Source organism: Ambystoma mexicanum, chromosome 11 (assembly GCF_040938575.1).
Source record: "Ambystoma mexicanum isolate Mex_15411 chromosome 11, UKY_AmexF1_1, whole genome shotgun sequence".
Classification (NCBI taxonomy): Eukaryota; Metazoa; Chordata; class Amphibia; order Caudata; family Ambystomatidae; genus Ambystoma; species Ambystoma mexicanum.
Window position 1 is genome coordinate 538,524,472 of NC_090934.1, and position 24,769 is coordinate 538,549,240.

The 24,769-nt window shown below is 43.6% G+C and overlaps 1 protein-coding gene across 1 annotated transcript in view; it reads left to right on the forward strand.

The window, feature by feature from the left end:
* Window positions 1-24,384, forward strand: part of COMMD9 (COMM domain containing 9) — a 107,511-nt gene extending 83,127 nt beyond the window's left edge. Inside the window, exons 5-6 of the mRNA XM_069623354.1 lie at window positions 7,361-7,464; window positions 23,608-24,384. Of these exons, the coding sequence (XP_069479455.1) occupies window positions 7,361-7,464; window positions 23,608-23,748 (245 nt within the window). The 3' untranslated portion in view covers window positions 23,749-24,384. The remainder of the gene's footprint in view (window positions 1-7,360; window positions 7,465-23,607) is intronic.
* The last annotated feature ends 385 nt before the right edge of the window (window positions 24,385-24,769 follow it).

Here is a 24,769-nt window from a genome sequence, read left to right on the forward strand (position 1 = left end):
CACCAAGGCCTTGTCGGAAGCAGAAAAAACGATTGCTTAAACGAGAAGGTACTTTTGGTTTATGTGTTGGATGTGAAATACTTTAGGACATACATATGGGGCACCTAGTTTTTCATTTTAAGGGACCACAAACGTTTAGTGCACCTGCTAAGGCCATGTGGGTCAAATGCCTCAATGCCGAGGATTATGTGACTGGCAGCAAGACTCCGGGAGTAGATCTTCGTCATTCCACACATCCTGGGCTGGAGGAACAGTCAGGCTGACTGTATGAACCACCTGGAGTGGAGATGGAGTGAATGAACTTTTTCTAAGTAGCACATGCTAGCAGGATTTGTCGAAGAGAGCATTGAAGGATAAACAAACAGTATTTCGAGGAGCGAATGTATTGCTGACCTAAAAGCTGACCAAGTACTCCATGGGATTGATCAATTTGTGAAAAGGGGGATGGCCAGATGAAAATCGCTTCCACTCTCTGAACTGCTTTACTTGAAAGTGGTGTCAGAACCTTTGTATATAGGTATGGCTTTTTTTCAGAGGGGAGAAAGCTGTACCATCTATTCAAAGTGGGGCTAAATAGCAAAAACCCAGACACAGCATTCTGGTTCAGTGAGCCATTACAAGCGATAAAGGCAGGACCCGGTTTTGTAGTAACACAAGCTGGTAGGACTTGGAATGCTGAGAGCATAGCCTGGTACAGCACTTGTAGTCGGATTCACAGGGGACTACAAACAGTATTCTAGTATGATGGACAGAGAAACGGACCATATAAAAATCTCTTGAGGGGCCGGGACAAGAGTTGGAGCAAACTCTGGGCGAGCATTCTAAGCTTGACGACTGTGATGAACATGCCCCCTACTTCAGGAGTGACGAAGTCTAAGAAGCAGCCAGGCGAGAAAGAAATGTTGGGGATCCCACAAGGACACTTGAGTGGAGCAGTGGAAGTAGCAACAACCGACCCCTGACGGAAGTTGAGACTCCCCTCCAGGTACAGATGCTATTTGCTTAACTATGCAGAGCCAGATTTTTAGGACCGTCTAAAGAGCTTGCGGGTGATAAATGTGGCATCCTGATCTTGAGAGAAATCAAGAAGTAAGCGAGGACTCCACGGTCATTGGTGCACATTCTGAAGGAGACGAAGAAACCGAGCAGAGGGACACTACCAGTGCTCCCCACCAGTTTCTGCTGCACACAAGAATGCAATATGCGTAATTGGTATCTGCTTGCATTCTACATCTGCTGTATATCATCTATATAAAGTATAAAATCTGTTAGTTTGTTCCTTATACAATTCCACACCATTCCACCAACCTGCACCAAATAATGCATAGTTACCTGGTAGGACCCTCTGGACATTACTGGCTACATGACATTTAGACACTCCACCCCTTCCTCCGGATTTCAGTCCCATCACACATGAGACGGTTGCCTGAAATCGGCAAAGCATCAATGTGGTCAGAGAAGTACTGGGAAAAGCTAATTTTAAGTGTCTTGGCGCAAGGAACAAAACTCAAAGGTCCCTATGGGACCATGACAAAATGTTTCTAGGTCCTAGGACGCACCGTTTCTGAGATATTTGTACTTAACTGCACCAGGGTGAGGCAACAGGTGGGGAGAGCGCACAGAAGATCTGAGTATTCTCTAGCACGCCAACTCGCGCCTCCCTTTCATGTTTGCTCTGGGGTATGTCAACCAGCCATACACACCTGTTCTCAGTGCAGTTTACTTCAGAGTGCAAAGTGCATCAAGTGATAAGCGATTCGGAACAGCGACCTACAGGATCATTGATTTTCAACAATTGATGACTGTTCTCATGTCTGACTACAGAATGCATGCGCAATATGGGTACCTTTTGGTAGTTGAAAATAAATACACGCAGGCAAGAGTATGAAGGTGTGACACTCATAATATCTGCACCAGAGTATCACAGTCACTCTCTACTGAGACTGGGAAGTGCATTAGCCGAGAATATCAACTGATTTTGCTGGGATGGATTAGCTTTGGTTCAGAAATGGAGAAAAAAAAGCTGCGCTATTGCAGATGACCACACAGGTTTCCTTTGCACCTGGTTCTCAATTTATGAATGGTGACTTGGGGACCACTTCACAATTGCTACATGGATGCGGTAGCGAGAAATAGTCATAACTACTCACGTCCTGAAGGATCAATCGTGCAGTACTGAAAACCAAAGGCCGTGTAGGGAACAGCCTTCTAAATTGGCATGTGGGATGGTGAAACAAACATGGATTTGATAGTCCAGAACATGGACAACCCATATGGCCTTTGGCTCACTAACACTCTCTCTAAACCTCCCATGATGTCTTTTCCCTAGCCCATCCATTATTCATTATTTTGGTAGCTGCTTGATTAGGGTAACAGTTTTTTAAAACACCTACATAATATGCAACTAAACCCTGTGCTTGAAAAGTCACCGTCATTTGCACTCTTTTCCTCATTGAAAGTTTAGCATACTTTACTGGGCAGATGGTCTACCCACCTGGCCAGCAGTTAATTTCTCCTCTGGGCCCATCTAGGGCCACATGAAGCCTCTCCAATTTGGATGGGGAAAAGGAGAAATGTTCTAACAGTCTCCTACACAGCAATAGAGAGTGAGTTGCTTCAGGATATGGGCATCCTGTATGATCTGTACAGGTTGTGAAGGCAGCTCTCCACTCATCTTTTTGGTAAAGGGGAGTGGAATGGCTGTTAGCTCACCTCGCCATGAGAGGGTCTGCTTGCTGCATCTTCAAGTCTCACCTCCCAGAATTGCCTCCAATCTCCATCACAGGCTTCTCCACCCCCTTCAGTTATTGACCGACAATCCCAGTCCAGGGATCTATAGTTGTTCCATGATCCATTCTCGAAGTATTGACTGTGGGTGGGATAGAGGTGCCTGTGTGATGCCTGGAGGTCATACATATTGCTACTGCAGAATGTTTGCAGCACCACCAGGGACTGAGTCTTGTCTAGAACCTGCAGGCAAATTGTACTATTCTGACATAGAGAGTGACTCCTCAAGATAGTGTTGTGATTCTCAATCATACAGTGTCTACACCACATTATTTGCCCATGACTAGAATTCTATTCCATGTTAGAGTGAAGAAGTATTTGAGTCTTATTATCCCATGCAATCATCTATGCTTTGATTTTGTTATTTATGTGATGTTTGTGGGATGTGTGGCTTGATTCACGTTTGCGTGGGTGATTCATGCACATAGTGCAGAGGGATTATCTTATTCCTGAGTGTACCTAGTGCTTTATTTTCTTCATGAGGTTGTGCATGTCAGGTGGATGATCTGTTCTCAGCAAGTTTGTAGAGGTCTGACCTGGTGTGCATGTTGGGCTCACAGCTCACCGGATAGTTAGCTAAGCATTTTTCCTTGGCCACAATCACCTGACCCCAAAAGTAGTACCTAAGCCATTTGAAAATGCAGAGTGGTATGGCATCATGGAGGTCCACCTGTTGTGAGCTAGCTTGGCGAGGGCTGCCAGCCGGGCCAAGAACAACCCCAGCGAACGAGAGGAGCCTGCAGGCAGACATTGTCTGCAATCTGCTGAGGTTAAGAGAGAACCAGCAAGGATACTGCATGAGAGTCCCTCCTCAATTACTGATACCAAGGTGGCATGTTCAGCAGGGAAGTGAGAGCAGGCCCCACAGAGTACAGAAGGAACTGCAGACCACCGGCTGAGCACATGTGTGAACGGGGTGAGAATGTACCACTACACAAGAGCTATTTTGCTGGGGCAGCTTTGCTGGGAGGGAGGGATGGAGAATGGCCAAAAAGGCAAATCTATCGCCACCATACCTGGGACCACAGAGGAAAGCACTGGTATCCATGACTGGAAACTCTACAAAATACACTGATGGCAAGCTGGGAAGACTGAAGCAAAGGGAGAGTGATAGTCTCATGAAGGTCAAAGAAGCAAAGCTGATGAACTGGAGAAAAAAGCCTGAAGCAACATGCCCGTGCCAAGCTTGAGTACACACAAGCTGTGTGCACGAAATGTTGCAAAAATGTTGGGAATTTACTGCCAAAGAATTGATTAATAAAATGTGAGGAAGAGAAAATGAATAATATATGCAGTGAGGGTCCTTATAACAATATCTCATTTTTGGACAGGCCCATGAAACAAGGGTACCTGGGCCACAGCCCTGTGGACTAACGAGGCCAGAGTATTCTGTTGCTTGCAGTGGCTGAGAAGGGGCTTTTACATCCAATCCATGGTCCAATCTTCACCTGCACACTCACCTGCCGAGGAAGCACTGATGGTGCCATGATGGCATATCGCCAGCATTGCCCAGGGGCTTTTAGGCACCTTGCATAAAGTGTTCAACTCCTTCCTGTTGAGATGGCCTGACATGAGGGTCTCGAATTTGGGGCCCAAATGATCAGCCAGTTGTGTAACCGTTGCTCTGTCAGAGTACATACACAACCAAGCCCCCTAACTGCCTAGCCATTCCAGCCTCTCAATGGCTCTCTTGCTCGTCATGGGCTGTACAAGAAGAGCCTGTGATTGGATGACCCGGTACTCTGTTCTGCTGTAACCCTCATTAACCATAACACCTTGTGGCCACTGATGAGCAGGAGGGCCAAGAGGGCCCGAACACAATCTCATCTGACTTCCTTTTGTGATGGAAGAGGGGGCTAACCGAGAACATAGCGTGGACATTGACTGTTGGAAGCAGATTAAAAGACTGGTAGGCAGACTTGAGGTATCCCTTGCTTGGAGGTATGCCATCATTTGAATAGTAGGGCAGCCTACTTCATACCTAGAAAGCAAGCGTTAACAGAAGGCAAGAGGAAGAGCCAGCAACATGTCACACCTTCTCGAAACTATGAGATGGGGGTTCCCTGGGTACCTCTATCGTTTTCTATCCTCCGCATTTCAGATCTTCCTCAGGATTACCAACCCTTCCCTGCATCATGTATCCTTCCAATCCTCTAATGGATAGAGCGAACTTACAAAAGAGTACGTTATGGGTCCAGGTGCTGGCTGATTTGTGTGCTTTTAGGAGATGACCTCTGTGTTCAAAAGAAGAAAATGCTCAATAATGCTGGAATGAGACTGCTTTTTTGTCTGTTCAGTTTTGCAACAGATAATTATTTCAATGTTTCATTACAGTTTAGATACCTTTTACTGCTGCTTCTTGGCTGTAGGCCAAGTCCCGAGCACATGTTATGAAACCAGGATGGATGAAAGGCTGAAGACCAGGTATGGTGGGTGTCAAACAGGCAGGAATTGGGCAAATAACATGGAGCATGCAAACTCAGAAATGTGTACATAGATGCAAGCGCTTTCCTCGACAACGCTTTGCTCATACGCCAGGCTCTTGGATGATTCTGTTTGATTAATCATTTTGTCATAAACGATCAATGAAGTTCTTCTTCTGATTCTGTCCTTGATATGTCAAATTCAGTTACATGCCCAAGAGTACCCACTGTGGATGGGAACCCACCATTGGGATTGCTGTTATGACTGTAAGGAACTCATGGTGGCAATAGTAAAGACAGACACAAGTGATCACAGTTCAAAGGTGTTTATCAAACTGTATATGTGGGTTGGAAAAACACTTAATAGAAACCTAAATTTAAGATGGGAGCAAGCTACAACCATCAAATAATAATAAGGCAGTCCTAGTGGTGTCTTGTCAAAATAAAAGGGCCTTTACTAAGAAAACCTATTGCTGCTCTTTATGCTAAATACAAACAAAGAGCGTGGGATAAGGTAACAAAGAAGAAAGTGTTCACAAAGAATAAGTCAGGATGCAGAAGTTGGGGTCTCCCTTCCCCACGTTTTGAGCACGGGACAAGGTGGGACTCCGGAGCACAGCACACGCTCAAGCTTTCCCAGCACGAGCTAACAATTCCACTCTCAGCTATCAGGGCCTTTGGTGGTTAAGCCACTTTTCGAAAAAAAAGTCTCTTGCCTCCTAGGACCTGATGTCTTCCAAAAATAATAAACAAAAGTTCCTTTCTGCTTGCACTTTGGGTGATGCCTTTTCACCCTTGCATCCCACTCTTCCGGGCCCGACCCATCTCAAATCTTAATATCTTTTTAAACATTTCACTGTGGACATCCCTCTGCCGAGTTCACTCTTGTCAACACACTATTCGTTGGACATTTGGCTTTGCTCCTTCTTTATCGGCATCCCTCCATCAGATTAACTTTTTTCTACTTTGTCAATCACAGTTTCTTCAACAGTTCTTACGATGCAGGATTCACTTCCCTTAGCTTTGCAATCATTTGTTGGTCAAAGACTTTAGACTTTACAAAGGATTTTACTAGACCCGTGTATGGCCACTTTGACCTCTTTCTAGTAACGGTAGTTTCAACAATAGGGTAGTCGGACATAGTTCTCAAGGGAGCAGCCACGTAATGCCTGCCTCCTCTATAGCTGGTTTTCTCTTCTATTGTTAACAGTTCTTTGCACTTTTTTCAATTAGCCGTTTGCAACTTTTGTTCAACACAGTTCGGTTTCTTATCGGCTTTCCCATCGACTCACCGGCAGTGATGAACGACTTGGCCTTTGTTGTCTCTGGAGTCAAGGCCGGTACCACGTTGGCAATTGTCTCTCCCCGGCCTGGTTATCAGCAGAGGAGGGCATCGTTTACCATCGTCACATGCTGCCACATACGCTGGCTATTGTTTGCGGCATTACGATTCCTTCTATGGCGGTTTTCTTGGGTCTGGCTCGGAAAGGGCAAGGTTGCTTCTCTCCTTGTCACCCTCTCGATTTGCGCCGTTTTTCTCCTCCTCTTGAACTGCTGTGTTGAGTTAGCTCTCTCGTTGTGCGGTCTGCCTTGCTCGTCTTGTGCTCTCCCCACTTATCCCTGTGGGGAAGGGAAAGGGCCGTCGAGTGTGTGTGATTCTGGTCAATTGCCTAACTTTGCCTGACCCTTGTGGTGGGACATGTCAGATAAACGGGTCTGGTAATTGTCCGTCGTCTTTTGTGGTGTGCAAAAGTGTTTGTGTCGGAAATGGGGAGCGGGGGGAGCAGAGTGTTGGAGTATCCTACGGGGGTTGTGTGGGAAAAGGTGTTACAGGAAGGGAGATACCGTGTCTCACCCATCAGTGTCCCACTTCCACTCCCAGAGGACCCTCTATCCAGGTGATCCTCCCTCACTGGTCCACCCCCAGGAACTGGATCCAGTAGCGAGGGCAGTGTCCTGGCCACCTGGATGATGAATCCCCAGGGACTAGTCAGGGAGACACCTTCAGGTTTCTCACATCGCCCATCTAGCTACAGGAATGCAGGAGGACAACAGCACAACTGCTGGTGTCCTATAAATTGAAGTGCTGTGCCAATAACCTTTTTAACACTTCCGTGATTAAATTCCACCAATGTTTTCCCTTCTTCCAGTCTCACTCCCGCGGCTCATCGACATGGACTGGAGAGTTGACATCAAGACGTCATCGGACAGTATCAGCCGAATGGCCGTGCCTACCTGCCTGCTCCAAATGAAGGTGAGAGATGGTCAGGATACAGTCATGTCACATGTTGTAAGGGCTCTCAAATGATTACATTCCTCCTGGAATTAACAGCATCCCCATGTGTGAATTGTGCCATCTCCAACACTAGTGCAAATCCTTTAATTGCATAAGTGCTCAGAACAAATTATTAAACTGACTCTCAAACCAGCCATTCAGGCCTACCAAAAATATTACTGTACTGAAAAAAGCAGGAAGACCCTACACTCTGGACCCGGGTATTATTATACCAGAGTGCACTGAAAAAATGTCCAGGGGACTCTATTCAGATATTGTGTATCAAAAATATTTATTTCACTTGATACACAAATTTACAAAAATTAATCAATCATGTATAAATCAACAAATTACATTAAGGGTGCAGGAAGAACACGATTTAAAACATTGCAGATGACCAAACTAATTTCTGCAACGAACAATCCAATCATTCATCAACATTCATTCTCATACATACATCTACTTACAAAAATACATATACAAAGGTTTGTTTTATATGTAAAAAAAACTCCTTCAAATGACATGAAAGATTTAGAATTTTTTTTTCTAATATTTCAACAATTTAAGAACACGTCGTCTGAAATTGGAATGGATCTGGATAATTATAAAAATTCATTTGATCACATCTCCAACAATCTACCAAAAATATTGCACACAAACATTTGGCAACTTGGTCTACTCCCAATATTCACATTTCATTAAATGCAGGTCATGACACGACAGGTTCTCATCCATCAAACGATTGATATGTGTGACAATCATCTGTGGAACTCTGGGCACCTGGGTAAACCACCAGGTAAGTGATGAGACCCCTAGAGATGGTACATTGTGCATCACCCAGACAACCGCAGTCCTTCCTCGGGTTCCCCAGCAGGGGGTGAAGCATCTGCCTATGGTACGAAAATCTCCTCATGTCATCCAGATGGGGAAATGTGTCTCATCCGTAAGGGGGAATATAGTAGATCATGTCCAGGTGTCGGCACTACTACCTGTGGAAAGAAACCCAGAGAAAATCATCCCAAGGAAAAGGATTAACATGCATGTAATACAAGCAAGTGGTTTACTGAGCACTTCAGGCCCCATTCATGGTTCCCTTTGTGCATCAGTGCATGGTAAACTGTGCACATCAGGTGTGCAAATCACAGCATAGCACACAAGTGGTAGCTAAATGGAATTTATGCGGCAACAAGGGAAAAAACACAGATCCAGTGGCTGGAAAAATCATTAAAACACTGGCAACAGGTGATAGCAAGGGAACCTGCGGAGGAGGAACCATTGGAAGAAAACCTTTTATGAACCATTCAGCCCACTACGGGGAAACGGGCCCACCAACCATAGCCGAATCATTGGAACAATTACTAATAGAGCCCCACTATAAAAAGAGACAGAAGCTTCCTGACAGTGAAGGTTTCAGGACAATGTTCTGGGGGTGTCAGTTGTGTTTCAGTGACGAGCCACAGAGGCAGAACATGCTTTGGACCGGCCAAGTTGGCCATATAGCAGGTAATATAAAGAACAGATTAGAACAGGCCAAGCATAGGTGAAAGCTAAGCAAGACAGCCTGCCAGAAGCATGGGCTCAAAGGTTATCTTGGGCAATACTTTGAGATAGGAAACTGAAGAGTATTGTTAAATGTAGCCTGCTGTGGGTTGTAGCCCGGATTCTGGTGATGGTGGCAAAGCTGTCAAATACCTGATCACTTAGGCGCTGTGTCCTTGGTGTCTTGATTGTGGTGCTGGTTTGATGCAAATCCAGTTTTGGCCTTGGTGATTGAGTAGCAAGAGGGACCAGCCCCCTGCAACCCTGAGAATATGGGACCCAGAAATGGTTGGAAACCAGCTCCCAACACCACGGGCTTGCCTTCCGGTATTTTCTGTGGTATGAAGACAGTGCAAGCAGTACAAGCACTGAGCCGGAAGGTGTTCAGGGCGCTCAAGGTGTATCCAAATAAGGATACACTGAAGATGGAAAGATCGTCGGAGCCAGACAAATTAATGGTGAACGGCTGCAGGAAAAAAGGAATATGAACTCTTTCCCCCTGGGTTAAGGAGGTCAGAGAAATGGGGAAAATGGACAACCTGCGAGATAGCCAGAACAGGAAGCAGAAGAGGAGGACAGGGCAGGAGCCCTCCAGGGAGCGAGAGGGGGGAGCTCAAGAAAAGGAAACGGAGCAAGCACCAGGCGAAGGCTCAGCAGCAGGAGAAAAGGAAGAGCAGCGGCCAGGCACAGGCAGAATAAACCAGGGGCAAAGGAAGGTCTGGCAGGAAAATGAGGCAGGAACAGAGAGCACGCAAAACAGAGCAAGCGACTTGGACAGAACGTTAAGATGTGCCGTGTCTAGAGCACGGCTTCCTTTTATTGAGCACTGCAGTAGCAGTCTCCATTGCCATGACTATGTCAAGAACACATGGGAAGCATAGGCGGCGGTCGGCTTCCTGAAGTTGATGTCCTACATTCAGCCGGCTCCCATACCCATCGCCTTCCCAGCATGGAAGCCCTTATGGGGAACTGGCGCTGCAACCGAGGAAATGAACACCAGTGGGAGTACAGGTGCCAGCCTGTTGATGGTAATGTGCGGCTGCGGCCAGGTATAACCAGGCGACCAGTACCAATTTTAGAAATGTGCATCCTTGGAGTAAACCTTGTTAGGTGGGAATTCAGAGGAGCAGTTGGACATATTTTCCCTACCACCCGCCCCCTCACCGCTGTCATACTGCAACAGCAGGACAAGGGCCCTATGTGGGCCCTATATGGGACTCCATGTGTTATGCCTATACTGCATCAAGTGTATGAGAGACGATATGCACTCAGACAACCATTTCAAATGTACCCTTGTACTGAAAGTGTGGAAGGATGTTGTGTGGAAGGAGGTTGGCATGCACCTTTGGATATCATGTAGTGCTGAGTGAAATTTGACGTGGGCAGAGTGATGTCATAAAGAAGCCATACAAGGACATATTGAGACGATATGAAAATACTGAAGAGTAACGATGTAACTGAAGTGATAAGAGAAACATGTACAACATAATAAAGTAATCATGAATACAAAAGAAGACAAAGTAACTTGCTGACCAGTAGGTGTAAATACACAGTAACGCAAGGTAGATGAGATAGAAGCTTGTTATAGAGGAATATATAACGTGGCTAGGACGGCCATAACTGGAAAATCGACACCAGCTCATGTTAAGATTCAATTCAGCTATCTCAGAAACAGACTATGGTTGCAGATTCCGAAGACGCTGGAAGAACATCTTTGTGTGCAAAAAAAATATGTTGGCTTGGGATTAAGGATGCTAATTTCAAGGAATAGCTGTAAAGCACAAAGCGAGGCAGACAGATAAGCCAGAGGCGAGACATATTTCTCTTAGATTAAAGAAGAAAATATCTCCAAGGGCCAAATATTGGACAATTAAAAGTATAAAGTTTATACAAGGTAATGTGAGCAAGTCTCTAGAGCCCAAGAAGAGCAATGACACTCGTATAATTAAATCAAATAGCAGTAGCTAAGAGGCCGAAATGGCAAATTCGTGGTCTCTTCACATGTGACTCAGAAGTCGAAAACAAGGGCTAAAAGGTCAAATACAGACAGGAAACTTTGGGTCATGGACGGACTGATGAGAGATGATGGACTAATTGGGAAAGTGGGGAGTAATCTGACGTGATTCAAGCACCTGGGTTTCACTTTGCTTAACCGACTGCACGCCGAGCCGAAAGTTCAAAGTTGGCTGAGAATGCCAACCAATCAGTGGGTCTATGGGGCAACCTGCTATACAGTGTTGCATAGACCAACCCACTGCCATTTTGTTCGCTATAATCATTATTATACATATTTGGAGGTAGTTTGGGGCGTGCCTCACAGATAAGAGACAGCCAATGGTGTACTAACCCCTATGTATTCTATAAGTAGACATGTTCCCCTAACCAATCCCTCCCGCTAATAAATTGTATAGTTTCCCACATAGGATGACGACATAGATGACGCATATTGGGGTATAACACCTCTATGTAATCAAGTTTGTGTGCGAGTGTGCAAGCATCATTCCGATGTCTGCCAGTTGACTCTGCTTTATTAAATTGAGAATAAAGTAGTACATTGCCATATTCTTTGAGTCTGTCCAGTTATTTGGTCTGAGATCTTTATTGGTAATTCCATCTAGCACAATAGACGCTTCAAGGTGCTAGAGTAAAGGAGTGTCATAACAGGTTGATAAATACTCAGGTATTGGAGAAGAAAATCCTATCCTGAAGTACCTAGTTAAGGAGGAAAAATCCTATCTAGAGGAATCGCTAGAAAAGGGGAATCTTCAGGTCCTGCCTTTTAAAGCATCCAAAACCCCCATGACCCAAGAGCAATCTGGTATGATACAGGGCTTGTCCTGATAGAAGTATCATTGCTACAGCATCCCAGAAGATGACGCAGCATCAATCGCCTCACAAGAGCAAGACCTGCTGTGCTGGTGCTTTTAACACTCCCCTGAGTCTTAGAATGCACTGAAGGATATTTTCCTGGGAGCGGGCCCCTCAGGAAATTGTGGTTTATTTTAAGTACTGCATATTGGACTAAAACCATTAGGCCCAATTAGAATAGGCCCTCATTTTAATGTTCTTGCACATAGCAGTTTATAGACGAACAGACACTGCTTATCGTTCCTTGCACTTATCTGTTTATCCGCGCACAGGCACTACTCCATGTGCATTGCACATAATAGTTCATTCTAATACTATGCATGTACAGGGAGCAGTTCTGAACATATTTTGTTATTCTCATTACACAGCGTGAGTCTGCTCAGAAATGTACAAAATATCAGTTTAATTTGTTCATAACATCGACTATATAAAACATCTAAATCCAAACGCACCTAAATTATCTGGTGACAGGGGTTAGTTTGTGCAAACTGAGACAAATTTATCGCACAGGCTTTATACAAACAAGAATCGCTGGTCAATTTGATTTATAGAGATCAGTAACCTTGTATACCAATGCAAAGCCCACTCAACGAGTTTCTAAATGCAACTCTTTACAGATTTGTCAAGACACAAAGATACTCTGTACTATAAGGCACAAACACAGGTAATCTTAATCAGCACATCACTACATGATATAACATATAAATCGTCTTTCTGTTGACAGAACCTTGTTTTGGCCACTTTCTGGTATGTAAATCCTCTCCCATTTAGTCATCTAGCCCTTCATCTGGACACATATCACTTAAAACATTAGCCATACAATTTCAATCATTTAAACTCCTTTGAATGAGTTTCCTTGATCTTTATCAGTGGAGCTCTTTGTTTCATTTGAGCTTCTGTGCGGGACCTCATTCAATCCTCTAGGGCCATATGCTTGCATCTGCTTAGTCTGTCATCTTTCTGTGAGCATTTTCTGTCGTGCCCACTAACACCGTCCCTCACTGCAGTAATAGTTCATCCTTGTACTACATACACTACTGTGCCTTGTATCCTTTTGCAGGCACTACCTAGCGTGCCTTGCATATAACAGTGGCGTGCACCCATGTACAGACACTATATGATGTGCCTTGTACATAGCACCTTGTACTACAAGTTACGTATTTGAGCATGGTAACTGCACGTTATCCTGGTACTTCAATATTACTTAACATAATGTCAGTGCTTAATCTGGCCCTGGAGGGCATTTCTTAATCAAATGTTCCTGATTTGTCACTTGATGGTGTCTGCAATACTCCTTTTTTGTCCTTTGCCAGGCATGCAATATTAATACAACCACAAGCATCCTCTTATGCTCTGTAGCCATAGTCATGAGCTGAATTTAAGTAATTTCCCATGGTGATTCATGCTTCATACTATCCCTCAACATGCACTTAATTGAATTAATTCAACATTTAGACAAATCGACACTATTCTCAATCATCCAACAATTCAAAAGCAATTAGATCATTGGTTCCATAATGTTCTCATGCATCTTTGATCTATTTCACTGGTTCCCCCTTTTGACAGTAAATGGTAGCAGTAATGCCTGACCAGACTTGGGCTTGCTTGAGCCATGCTGCACTTGTCTATCCCAGCAAGCACTGCACTCAATGCAAAACAGGTTGCTACTTTATTATTTTTAAAGTGCATTGAACTGGTGAAACCCCTTGCATCATCTACCTTCTCCCACTGATGGTGATCCTGGAGCCCTTGACTGGGTTGCTGCCTTCTGTGTGAATGGTGGGCTTGCTGGGAACTGGCTGCATCCCTCTGTGCTCCTGAGCAGTTCGCTGGGAACTGGCCGCCACCTTCTGTGTGATTGGAGAACTTGCCACTATCTGGCTGCCCCCATCTGCATGATTGTAGGGCTCTCCAGGAACTGGCTACATCCCTCCTCACAACTTTTCACCTTTTGGATGCATGCAACATTGTATTGATTGGTTGGCAACGCTATCCAACCTTGTGTTGTATACCTCCATTATACAACTATAATTACAGTATCATTAAATAATAACATAAAACGGTCCGCACTTCTTTATTCATCCATACCCACTGACTCTCATCTCCTTTCCCCATTCCATTCCTCCCTCCCAGTTCTACTCATGCCACATTCCACATTCTACCAGCCACAACATCCCCCCACCCCCTTGCTTATCGTATATTTTCACCCCTCCATCTATCCAGCAGGATCAACTCTACATCTGCTCAATAAAGCGTGCGGCTTTACGAATAGTTCTTTGAGGCCGACCAGTGGTCCCTTGAGCTTCCTTGCCATGCAAACAAGGTGGGGAATGTCCACAGTCTTTAAGTGACATGAGACCAACAGGTTCTTCATTTCTCCTTTCCTCATGTGTTTCCCTTTCCTCACGTGTTTCCCTTTCCTCACGTGTTTCCCTTTCCTCACGTGTTTCCCTTTCCTCACGTGTTTCCCTTTCCTCACGTGTTTCCCTTTCCTCACGTGTTTCCCTTTCCTCACGTGTTTCTCCTCCATCCGAATCATCCTGGAACATTTAATGAAAGAACAAAGTATCCCCAGTTACTCCACCACCATCCCTCATGGCAATGACCATGGGCCTTTTGACAGCCAACACAGTTAGGGGTTCTGACTCATGACTAGAGCCCATTTACCTTTGCTGCCTCTGCCCCACCAGTACACTCTCATCTACCGGCATCTGATGTTCTTCAGCTCTCCTCTTAAGAGTTGTCTAAACTTTGTCCTTCTTTCTTATCTCACTTTCCCTTTCACCAACTTCTTCTTTTATAAGGGTATAACCTTCATGCCGTGAAATGTGGTCATTCAGCTGATGTTTGATCACCCGTTCAATAGAAGCGCACCCGGTCACCCCATGAGGAATGTTTTGATAACTTCTTAGGATTTATGAATTGTCCTGCAGCTCTTCCGGAGCCCCCAGCCAACTTCTTCTTTTAAGCATTAGACCTTGATCGGTTGTGGCCACATCACTTTGCGTTTTTATTAGTCTCTCAAGATCCACCTCCCCGTCCTCAATATGTTCTGTCGCTATGCATTACCATCCATTAATATCTCTGAGCTGAACAGCCATTTGGACCGTGGGATCATCCCTCATCCTTTCTACAAACGGACCATCCCCTTCCACACATATATCCTTCCTCTGTCCCTGATCCACTCTTTCCCAGCATGACCTTACATCAGAGAATCTCAATATGCTATATCTTTCATTCAGTATTAACTGCGCCTTGGACCTGTAAGGTGGTAACAACGAGGCCCTCTCTCTGCACATGATCCAAACGTGGTTTCCTTGACCACATTGCATACACATTCAACCAAGTACCAAACATCGACCTGTGTGCAAATTCAAATCCACCTCTATAACACAATCTTCAAGGCCGACTTCTGCCCATACCATCCCATGTGTTTTGGCAGGGTAATATGCTTGAGTATTGAGACTGTCTCCCTATGCCAGCCCTGATGTCAGCTATTGTATCCTGCTAGCTCCTTCCTGTTTTGGTTTTCCATATTGGCTGCTGTTTATCAGTCCTTTCATATGTTCTTGCCAATTCCAGGATATCTATTAATGGAAGAGGTACTCTTAGAAGATGTTTCCGAAACTCCGAAGATGTGCAACTCTCAATTATTCTTAACCTTATTGCCTCTTCGTCACTACAGTTTGTGAATTCACAGTACGTGGCCTTTCCTTGACATCGTAACACAAACTGTGCAATAGTCTCATGTGGCCCTTCTGTGCACTGGTTGAATGCATAACGTTCATAATCTCTATTAGAAGGAACTATTAATCATCCATTTATGGCAGCAATAAGAAGCTGGTATGTTTTCTCTTCAGTTGGTATTGTCCTGATGATACTTTTCACCTCTTTTCCTACCAGATTTACAAAAATGTCCAATTTATTTGGAGCATCATCTCTCACAGCTCTTGGAAACTCCTCAAACTCCTCCCCCCATTCCTGCCAGTGCCGACCCTGCTCATCTTGCGGCTCAATCCTGAATGATTTTGTACGGCATAGATAACTTATTAGATTCGTGGATATGGACATTCCCGACATATTCTGGGCTGGGTTTATATTCCCACTTACATTGTTAGATGACATTCTTATTTATTTTGGAAGTGAATGTTTCAGTATTCTGAACGTGATATGCTAGATGTCAGTGTCCACTTGAGTAATGGCTCAGAATTTGCTGTTTTGTCATGATATCTTATTGACCTTGCTGTGTATTGGCCCAGCCACTTTTTCCTTATTTACTCTATTGTATTTTGCTTCTTTCTTTCTTTATTTCTCTTTACGTTGGTCTTTGTTGTTATTGTCGGTTTTGAATTGGTATTCTTTTTCCACTCTGGTTTTTTCTTCCGTGTGAACACAGTCTGTTTATTGTTCAGAAGACTTGTTCAGAAATTGAGTCAAAAAGAGCCCTGCGTTAAGATAGCACTGCATTATTGGCTTCGTTGTGCAGATACAGATGCATTAACTTTACTATTTCTATTAAAGGCTTTGGGCCTTTCTTGCGAGTCAATGATCAATTTGTGTAGTTCTTAAATTCTGTTTCTTTTTGAATGAGTCATGAAATTGTTGTGTTACAAAAATGCCAACGTGTTGGACCACTTTCCAGTTGACCATATGTAACGCATATGTAACGCACTCCATTATTGCTTCTTTCCAAAGCTGGCATGATGTGCACTTGTACATCTTCAATACTACTGCATTTGTGATATTCGAGTGATTTATTATTATTTTTTTCACTTTTTGTTTGGTGTATTTTCTTAACGTTGCATTGCAATATTAGAATCCATTTCTGTATATGTGTATCATCTTGTTTATATTCGTTGTGCTGCTATGACAACCCACCTAATTTCTTTCGCCCAAAACAAATAAGTCTGCACGTTTTCTTACGTCATCAGGTCCTTTACTCTGTTTTCAGGGTTATGCAATGACTTTGTCACTGGTGAAATCCTGCGTCTCGGGCCCTCGTATTTCACACACCTTTTTGATCATTTTTCTCTTGTTTTAAAAAATGCTCTTCTCGCACGGCATCTTTGCTTGTGGTTCAATATATTAATATATGTTTATCACCTAAATTTTAAGATTTTGATTGTTCATGGACGACAGCTGTTCCTGCTTCCCTTCTCATGAGCTTTTACATGTTGTCCTCGCTGTTGATTTTCCGTTTTTCTTTCCAGTGCCTTGTTCTTTAATTATGACCCCCTCCTCAGGTTGTTTGTCTGTCCTCACTCTGTTTTTGTTTCTGTTCCCACGTCAGTCATCTCTGCAGGCTGTGTTCCCATCTCCTCTGTAAACTGCCACTATCTCTGAGTCGTCTTCACTTTAATATCATGGGTTGTTTATCTCCTCGTCGCCAAATGTTGTATACCTCCATTATACAACTATAATTAGTGTCATCATTAAATAATAACATAAGACGGTCCGCACGTCGTTACTTCTTTATTCATCCATATCAACTGACTCATCTCCTTTCCCCATTCCATTCCTCCCTCCCAGTTCTACTCTGGTCACATTCTATCAGCCACAGCACCTTGGACTTTTTGTTCGTTTAGCAGCTCGTGAACAAAGTGAATCATAGGTGTTGAAGCTGCATCAATTGGTTCTTTGTTTTCCCAATTACCAGTTCCTTAGCCAACGTCTATCGTTTGTAGTTTACCTTGTAGTCTGCTCACTGTTCTGGGACATTCATTGGTAGTTTGAGCACACCACTATCTTAACTTGAAGCTGTAATGAAAAGCCTTTGTTTTTTAATTCTTCATTGTGCGTCTGGGGACCGCGGTTTTGTCAATTTCTGTCTCTCAGTTTCTGTTATTTAATTTAATTAACCAGGGTGTCATTACCCTCTCTGGCCCTTACAGACTTGCTCACTCCACTTTTCAAAGGCTTTTGTCTTCGCGGTTTGTCCTATATATATATATATATATATATATCTTTTTAGCAAGCTTCTATCTGCTTCTTCTACCTTGCGTTAGTGTATTTACAGTTATTGGTCAACATGTTACTTCATGTTCTGCTTTTTCAAGATTACTTCCTCTTTGGTACATGTTTCTCTTAGTGCTTCTGTTACATCGTCGGTTTTAAGTATTTTCATATCGTTTTGACTCAGGCTTATATGTCTTCTTTATGACATCATATCGTCGTCCTCACATTTTTGTTTAGTATTCATCCATGATCCTTAGAGACGCTTCCTTGCATTTAGGCAATTGACATCCTTTTTAGTAACTTCCCTCCATTGACTAGATGTGAGGATATCTTCTGAATGGCTGTCTGAGTGCATCTCATCTTTCATACATTCGACATGGTATAGACGTGTCACATAAACCTATGCGTGGATTCCCAATGGCAGATGCTACACCAATAGGACAGTGGCGAAGGCGTGGGGACTAGAGGGGAGGCCTCCAGCTGCTCCTCTTCATGCTCACAGGCTCTGTACTCCTGCTCATTGGAAGTTCCTTGGGTGCTGTACCCCTTCTGTTCTCTGGCCTTGATGACTCCTGTGCTTCATGGGATTACTTCCACAGACTTCACAGGTTAGTAACATTTCCTTTGGGTGGCGATAGTGTATCTCGGATTGAAGGGCTCACGGCTTCCCACTCACACTGCTCAGGTTACTTTGCCTCATTCCCAAATTGTAGTACCTTGTTCAATGATGTTGGGAGCCTCAGGTACACCTACAGGATCATGTAATCTTTCCCGCAAGTTACAGGTTAGATCAGGATATATTAAGAAGAGGAATACCTACTGGACACACCATACATTCACCTCCCAGGCACCACCTGATTCAGAAAACTCAGCCAACATCTGAACATCCCACTCTGTTCCATGCAGCTAAATCATACATTCCAGATTCTTACATGGCATGACACAACATATGTCATGATATGTTTTGGTATTACCAGGAAGTTTGACATTCCCAGTAAGCACCGTTTTGACATTGGCAGTACGTTCCTAATTTGGCCTGCAAGTAATCTCCCGATTGGAAGTTCCCCTTAAGCTTGGCATGCCAAGTATGGTTCCAGTTTGACAATCCCAAGAAGCTCTCAGTTTGGCATTGCCAGTAAACTCCGAGTTTGGCATGTCCTGTAATCTCTCAGTTGGATACTCCCAGGTAGCTTGGCATTATCAATAAGCTCCCAGTTTGACATTCCCATTGCCTTTCCAATTTGTCATTCTCAGTAAGATCCTAGTTTGACAATGCTATATGCTCCAAGTTTGACATACCTGATTATCTCCAAGTTGGAAATGCGAAGTAAGCTTGACATTTGAAGCATTCTCCAAGTTTGAGATTGTCAGAAAACTTGCCATTGGAGGAAGCAAATGAGTGGGCACCACGGGAGTATAAACCTGTTTAGTGTCCTTAAAGGTCTCTAATGTGATGAGTCTTTTTAAAGAAATATGGTTCAATGTACAGGAGCCGGCTGACAAAGGTTTGGAGACACCCAAGCCCAAAAACAGTAGAAGCAAAAGATTAGGTAAAATACCCATTCATACAGCCGCTCTCTGAAATCCCAATCTGGGTTTTATGTTAGTTGAAATTTTTCTAAATGCAGTTAGTGTGACCATTACAGCTGATTCAAGAAAAAATTCAAACTTGTTGTAGTTTTCAATGTTGGTTTTATCCTTCAAACCAAAGTTTTTCGTAAAAAAGTAACGAATAATCACTAATATTGTCCTTAGTGAGGAGGAATTTGCCACAAGTCACTCTATCTGTAGACTTGTATTGTGCCAATGCATTTCGGAATAAAACAATTCCTTCATCAGGGCAAGTCTAATCCATTTAAACATAATATAGGCATGAAATCGTGCCAGCCATAACATAGATAGTGTCCATATATAATCAATCCCATATCCAACAAAGCATGTGTATGTAAACATGAACAGTCATCATTCAAATGGTTAATTAAAATAACATAAAATAACATGTGAAAGATTGCACATACCCGGTAGTATCGTATGCAGAATCAGAAGGCAGGAAATGACGAAAAAATAAAGAAAATACAGAAAGCAGATCAGTACCATGGTTAGAAGTGGTGTCAAGTAACCAATTAAGAAGGGAAAATGGTCCATTACCTTGTGTAGGTAAATAGTGGCGTTTTCTAAGCTTCAAAAAACAGACAGCAGCACCAGGCTCGATGAGCAGTGGCTGCAAACAAGAAGGTGTGCATAAGGAGCCTTTTCAAGCATATAGTAACGCATCGAGTAGTGGCAAGCGTGGAAACTGCCTTACCGCTTAAAGGAAACGTTGCGGAGCTGTTCTCTCCGTGTCTGCCGAAAGCAGACTGTCCTTGTTGCATCGGCGCGTTGCCGAGCAACCTCATATTATGTGACACGTGATCGCGGCTCCTCGCTAGAGAGCGCGAGCCACGATCCGTGTCTGCAAGCAAGACAATGGGCTTCAAAATCATGAAAACAAATAATTATGGGACATCCTGGGCATATTATAGAAAAAGTGATCACAAAAAATGAAAAGCAAAGAAAAATGCGTAATTCATGGAAATAGAAAAAATACCAAAAATTACCATGCCGGTTAATCAATGGGGACATCAAAATTAATGGGGATAATCGGAGGGAAAAAATTAAAATAAAATAAAATAAACACAGGTCGGGAGAAAATGTAGCACAGTATTTATGTGTGCCTAATGTAATTATACAATCAACAACCCCTTAAAACCAAAACTCGTGGCTATATTATGCAATATATGCGTGTCCCTTAATGCTGCTAGTGGTGTCGTCCAGGAAGACGGCACCTTGGGTCCTGGAAGAGACTCCAGGATGCGCAGCCTGTAGGTCACTATATGAGAATCATTTACATGTGTATGTGAGAAGTTATATCCATTCCAAATGACCATCAACATTCAGGTCATGTGTGTAGTGGAGCCATCTGCACCTAGGTGCCATCTGATCCAAACAGAAGATTGTGACATACACTAAGAGAAAACAAAAGATTGTGACATACAATCAGAGAAAACATTTAGAGGAAACAGTGAAAGTTAATCTCCTCATTTAGTCCATTAGGTACCAAACTGCCAAGTTTGTCAATCCAGTATGTTTCTCTGCGGTTCAAACGTTGGCATAAATCCTCATGAGGACTATTCTTGGTTAGCACTTCCAAAATCACAAATCTTATCTGTGACACGTTATGTCCATTGGCCATCCAATGACGTGCCACGGCAGAATTAGTGTTTGCATTACGAATACAGGACCGGTGTTCACCCCACCTCAACTTGGCTGTTCGTGTCGACTGTCCAACATAGAATTTCCCACATGGGCATTTAATACCATAGATGACGTTACTGCTGTCACAGGTGCCAAAAGTTTTAAGCATAATTTTCTGCCCTGTTCTTGGATGGTAATGATGTTCCCTTTGATAACAAAGTTGCAGTTGACACAATGAAGACAAGGATAAGTCCCAGTACGCTGTGTCATGAGTTCTTTTGTTGTGGGTTTGGTTTGCACCAGTTCGTCTCTGAGGTTCCTACTGCGTTGGTAAGCAAAGACAGGTTTCTCGCTGAATAGATCTTGTACTCGGACGTCATTCTTAAAGATCTCCGAGTGTTTCATGATGGTTCTCTTGATTTTATTACTTTGCGTGGAAAACTTGGACACATATACCGGTGGATACAAACAAAATGAACTGGACCTAGCATCCGACAAAGTTGATGCCTTGTCACGAGAGACTCTATTGTCAGGACAGAATCCTAAGGACAAGAGAGAGCTTAAGTCACCGGTATATGTGTACAAGTTTTCCACTTATAAAGTAGGTTACTACACAAGAGGCCACCCTGGACACTGTGGCCTTGGATGCCACTTCACCTCGTATTTATTACTGGCCAAAGCAAATGGCCGGATCCCTCTGCAAGACCTCAGTTACTAAAGAGATTACATCTGTTTCCTACTGAACTACTAAATCATAAACATTGCACCCTGTTCAACGGCTAACCATCTGCTTGGTTAATCATTGTTCCCCTCCTAGCTCTCAATCCTGCAGAACTAGATTTTCCCAGGCACCTCAAATTCACCGCACAAACTGCTGGCTGCAAAGTCTGAATAAATTTATAAACGCCAACTACATGCAGATTTATAAATTCCCTTTGTATGTTCCTTAGTGTGCATGCAGGTTTAATAAATATCATCTCTTCTTTACAGTGGGTTCTTCAGGGCAGGCTCCTTTTTCACATGCGCATTAGAAGACTCCCCATGTCTCAGTACTTTGAAGCACACCATGTGTGCATCGTGGTCATATTTCATTTGACGGTGTTAGCATTTTATCTTTGTACGCGCGTGCAAATCTAATATGTATCACCCTTAAAAAGTAACACTAATCCACAATTAACTACACTGGATACATATGAAATTGTAACATCGTGCCCAGTTCTCCGCACCTTCAGTCACAAATATTGCACGTGCAACACAAACCCCTCTTCATCGTGGGAACCCTTCCTGACCACCCCAACAAGGTTTAGTTGATTCTCTCTGCCTGAGCGATTACTCACAAGCATCCAAGATTGCAGTATATATATGCCTTTAAGGGGGCGAAAACCAAGACCTATCATGAAGTCCTCAGCTTCTATCTATGTAATCTTGTACTTTCTGGGTGACTGCTTTAAGATTGCATCCCACGCATGTGGTTGTGAAACAGGATAATTGGTTACCAATGCTAGATCAACAGAAGTATAGTAATAGCTTCATAGTAAGTTATTTACATTATGCTAATGTCTGACTTTTGGCTGCAGATGGGCATTTGACATAATAGAGGGAACATTTACTTTCAGAGTTTTTGTGGGGCATCTATCCAAGGGAGAAGAGGCGTTTAGCTTAGTGACTTCACTCTAGAAATCCACAGAATCTAATAATTGAAAATGTCTGAATTAATTTGGAGTCTGGGTAAATGCGAGAGAAATTAATTACGTGATATTAGGAGCACAACCTGCTGCCCAACCATGGTCATTTAGAAGGTTATCCCATTTTCTTTTTTATTTTTTTCTGCGTCTTCTGCTCAGAATGCCTGAAGCTTAGTATCCGGGCAAACCCACTCTACTTTTCAGCCACGATGTATAGGATTTCCTCAAGCATTGTACCCACCCTTGCAACCAGAGAAACTCCTAAACCCCCTGTCCCCCAAGTAACAATCGCCACACTCTTTACATGTCCTCACCTTTCAGCTTAGCCAAAAGGCCACCTGTGCCTTCAATGAAATTGAAATCGAATCCCTCGGCACAAACGCTTAAGTAAACTGATCAGGTTATGTTCAGTATTATTTTCTGGTTCTGTCCCCCAATCTGATACCTTGATGATGCATTGCCCCACCGATAGTGGGCAGTCATTGGACCACATGAGATCAGAGCTTATCTCACTCTCTCCCCCACCACCCCCCCTTCACTTCTTCTAAAAGAGAAAGCAGTACATTTATTAGGGGAGAAAGAGAGGAGCACTGGCAGTAGGAAAGCATGAATAAAGCAGAGGACCATGCCGGATCTGTGCATCTAGGTTGGTGAGGGGGTGGAGGGGTATGGTGGCAGGATGGACCAGCCAGTCCTTTTCTACCATTTTCTGTGAAGTCTCCTGGAGACTACATTTTCAAATCCAACTCTACTTTGGTCTTCACTACAGAGCATGAAAACATTTTAAGTGTGTGTCTTGTCATCAGATTTTAACTCTGTCCAATACCTCCTTTTTCCACAGATTCAGGAGGATGCAGGTCTCTGTGGTGCTGAGCCCACAGTCTCTGCATTGACCATGGAGCTGAGCAAGGAGACGCTGGACACTATGTTGGATGGACTTGGAAGGATACGGGACCAGCTCTCTGCCGTGGCGAACAAGTAATGGAACTCCAAGGGTGGAAGATAAACAAAGACTCAAAGATGGTGCAATGCCATTTTATGCATCCAAGTGTCTCCCATGGTGTCTTTGTCCATGGCTGTAGGAGCTCTACATATGATGAGCGGATGAGTGAAATGAATTGGTATCCACGGTCAATACTCATTGTCCGGCTAACCATGAACAACACCCTAGCTACTGGTTCTAGTTGATGTCCTTAGAAGAGCAGTTCAGAAAATAGTGTTGCTGATGGAATGTTCATGGTGATGGAGAGCAGTGGAGTCTGGTCTTCCCTTACGTTTGTCACAAAGGATCGCGTTTTGGAGCTTTGACTAAGTTCTGCCCCACCTGCTTTCCAAGGTTCGGCCCCGCATTCCCCCACACAGGCCTTGTCCATTGTCCTGATGGTGCCATTTGCCCTATCCCTGGGTTTCGAGGCAAGACCTTGGCGCCAGTCTGATGTACATAGAGCATGTCAATCTCCAGCATTCTCCATCTGGCACTTTTTAGGGGTCCTAACTCCATATGGAAGCTCAAAGGAACCACCACAAATGCAAGACTAGCTGCTCTTAATGTCTTTGACAGTGATACTCGGGACTCCAAAGAGTCTTTAGAACACAAATAAAAGATTTACACACTTAAGTTTGATGAAAGTAGCTGCTTTGCCAGTTGTGCCCTTTCTTGTACATTCTTTAACAGAAAAGCATACCTGTTTTGTAAGTAATATATTTAGAAAGCAAGCAAGCACTTACAATATTAGTTGCGTTCACACAATGTGCAATCATTTTGTATATATCTATAATACAATGACCAAAAAGTAGCCGCCTTAGAGAGCAGGTAAACCAAAACAGCTAAGAAATAAACTCTGCGAGCATGGTGTGTAAAAGTGGAATTCATCAAACGAGAAAGGAGTGAAGCGTAAAGGAGGCGTGGGTGTCAATAGTCGCCTTTGGCCAGTATGTGGACCTTCTAGGTTTTGTATTCCTACTGGTGGTGCTCTGTGTATTTTGTTGGCAGATAATTTTTT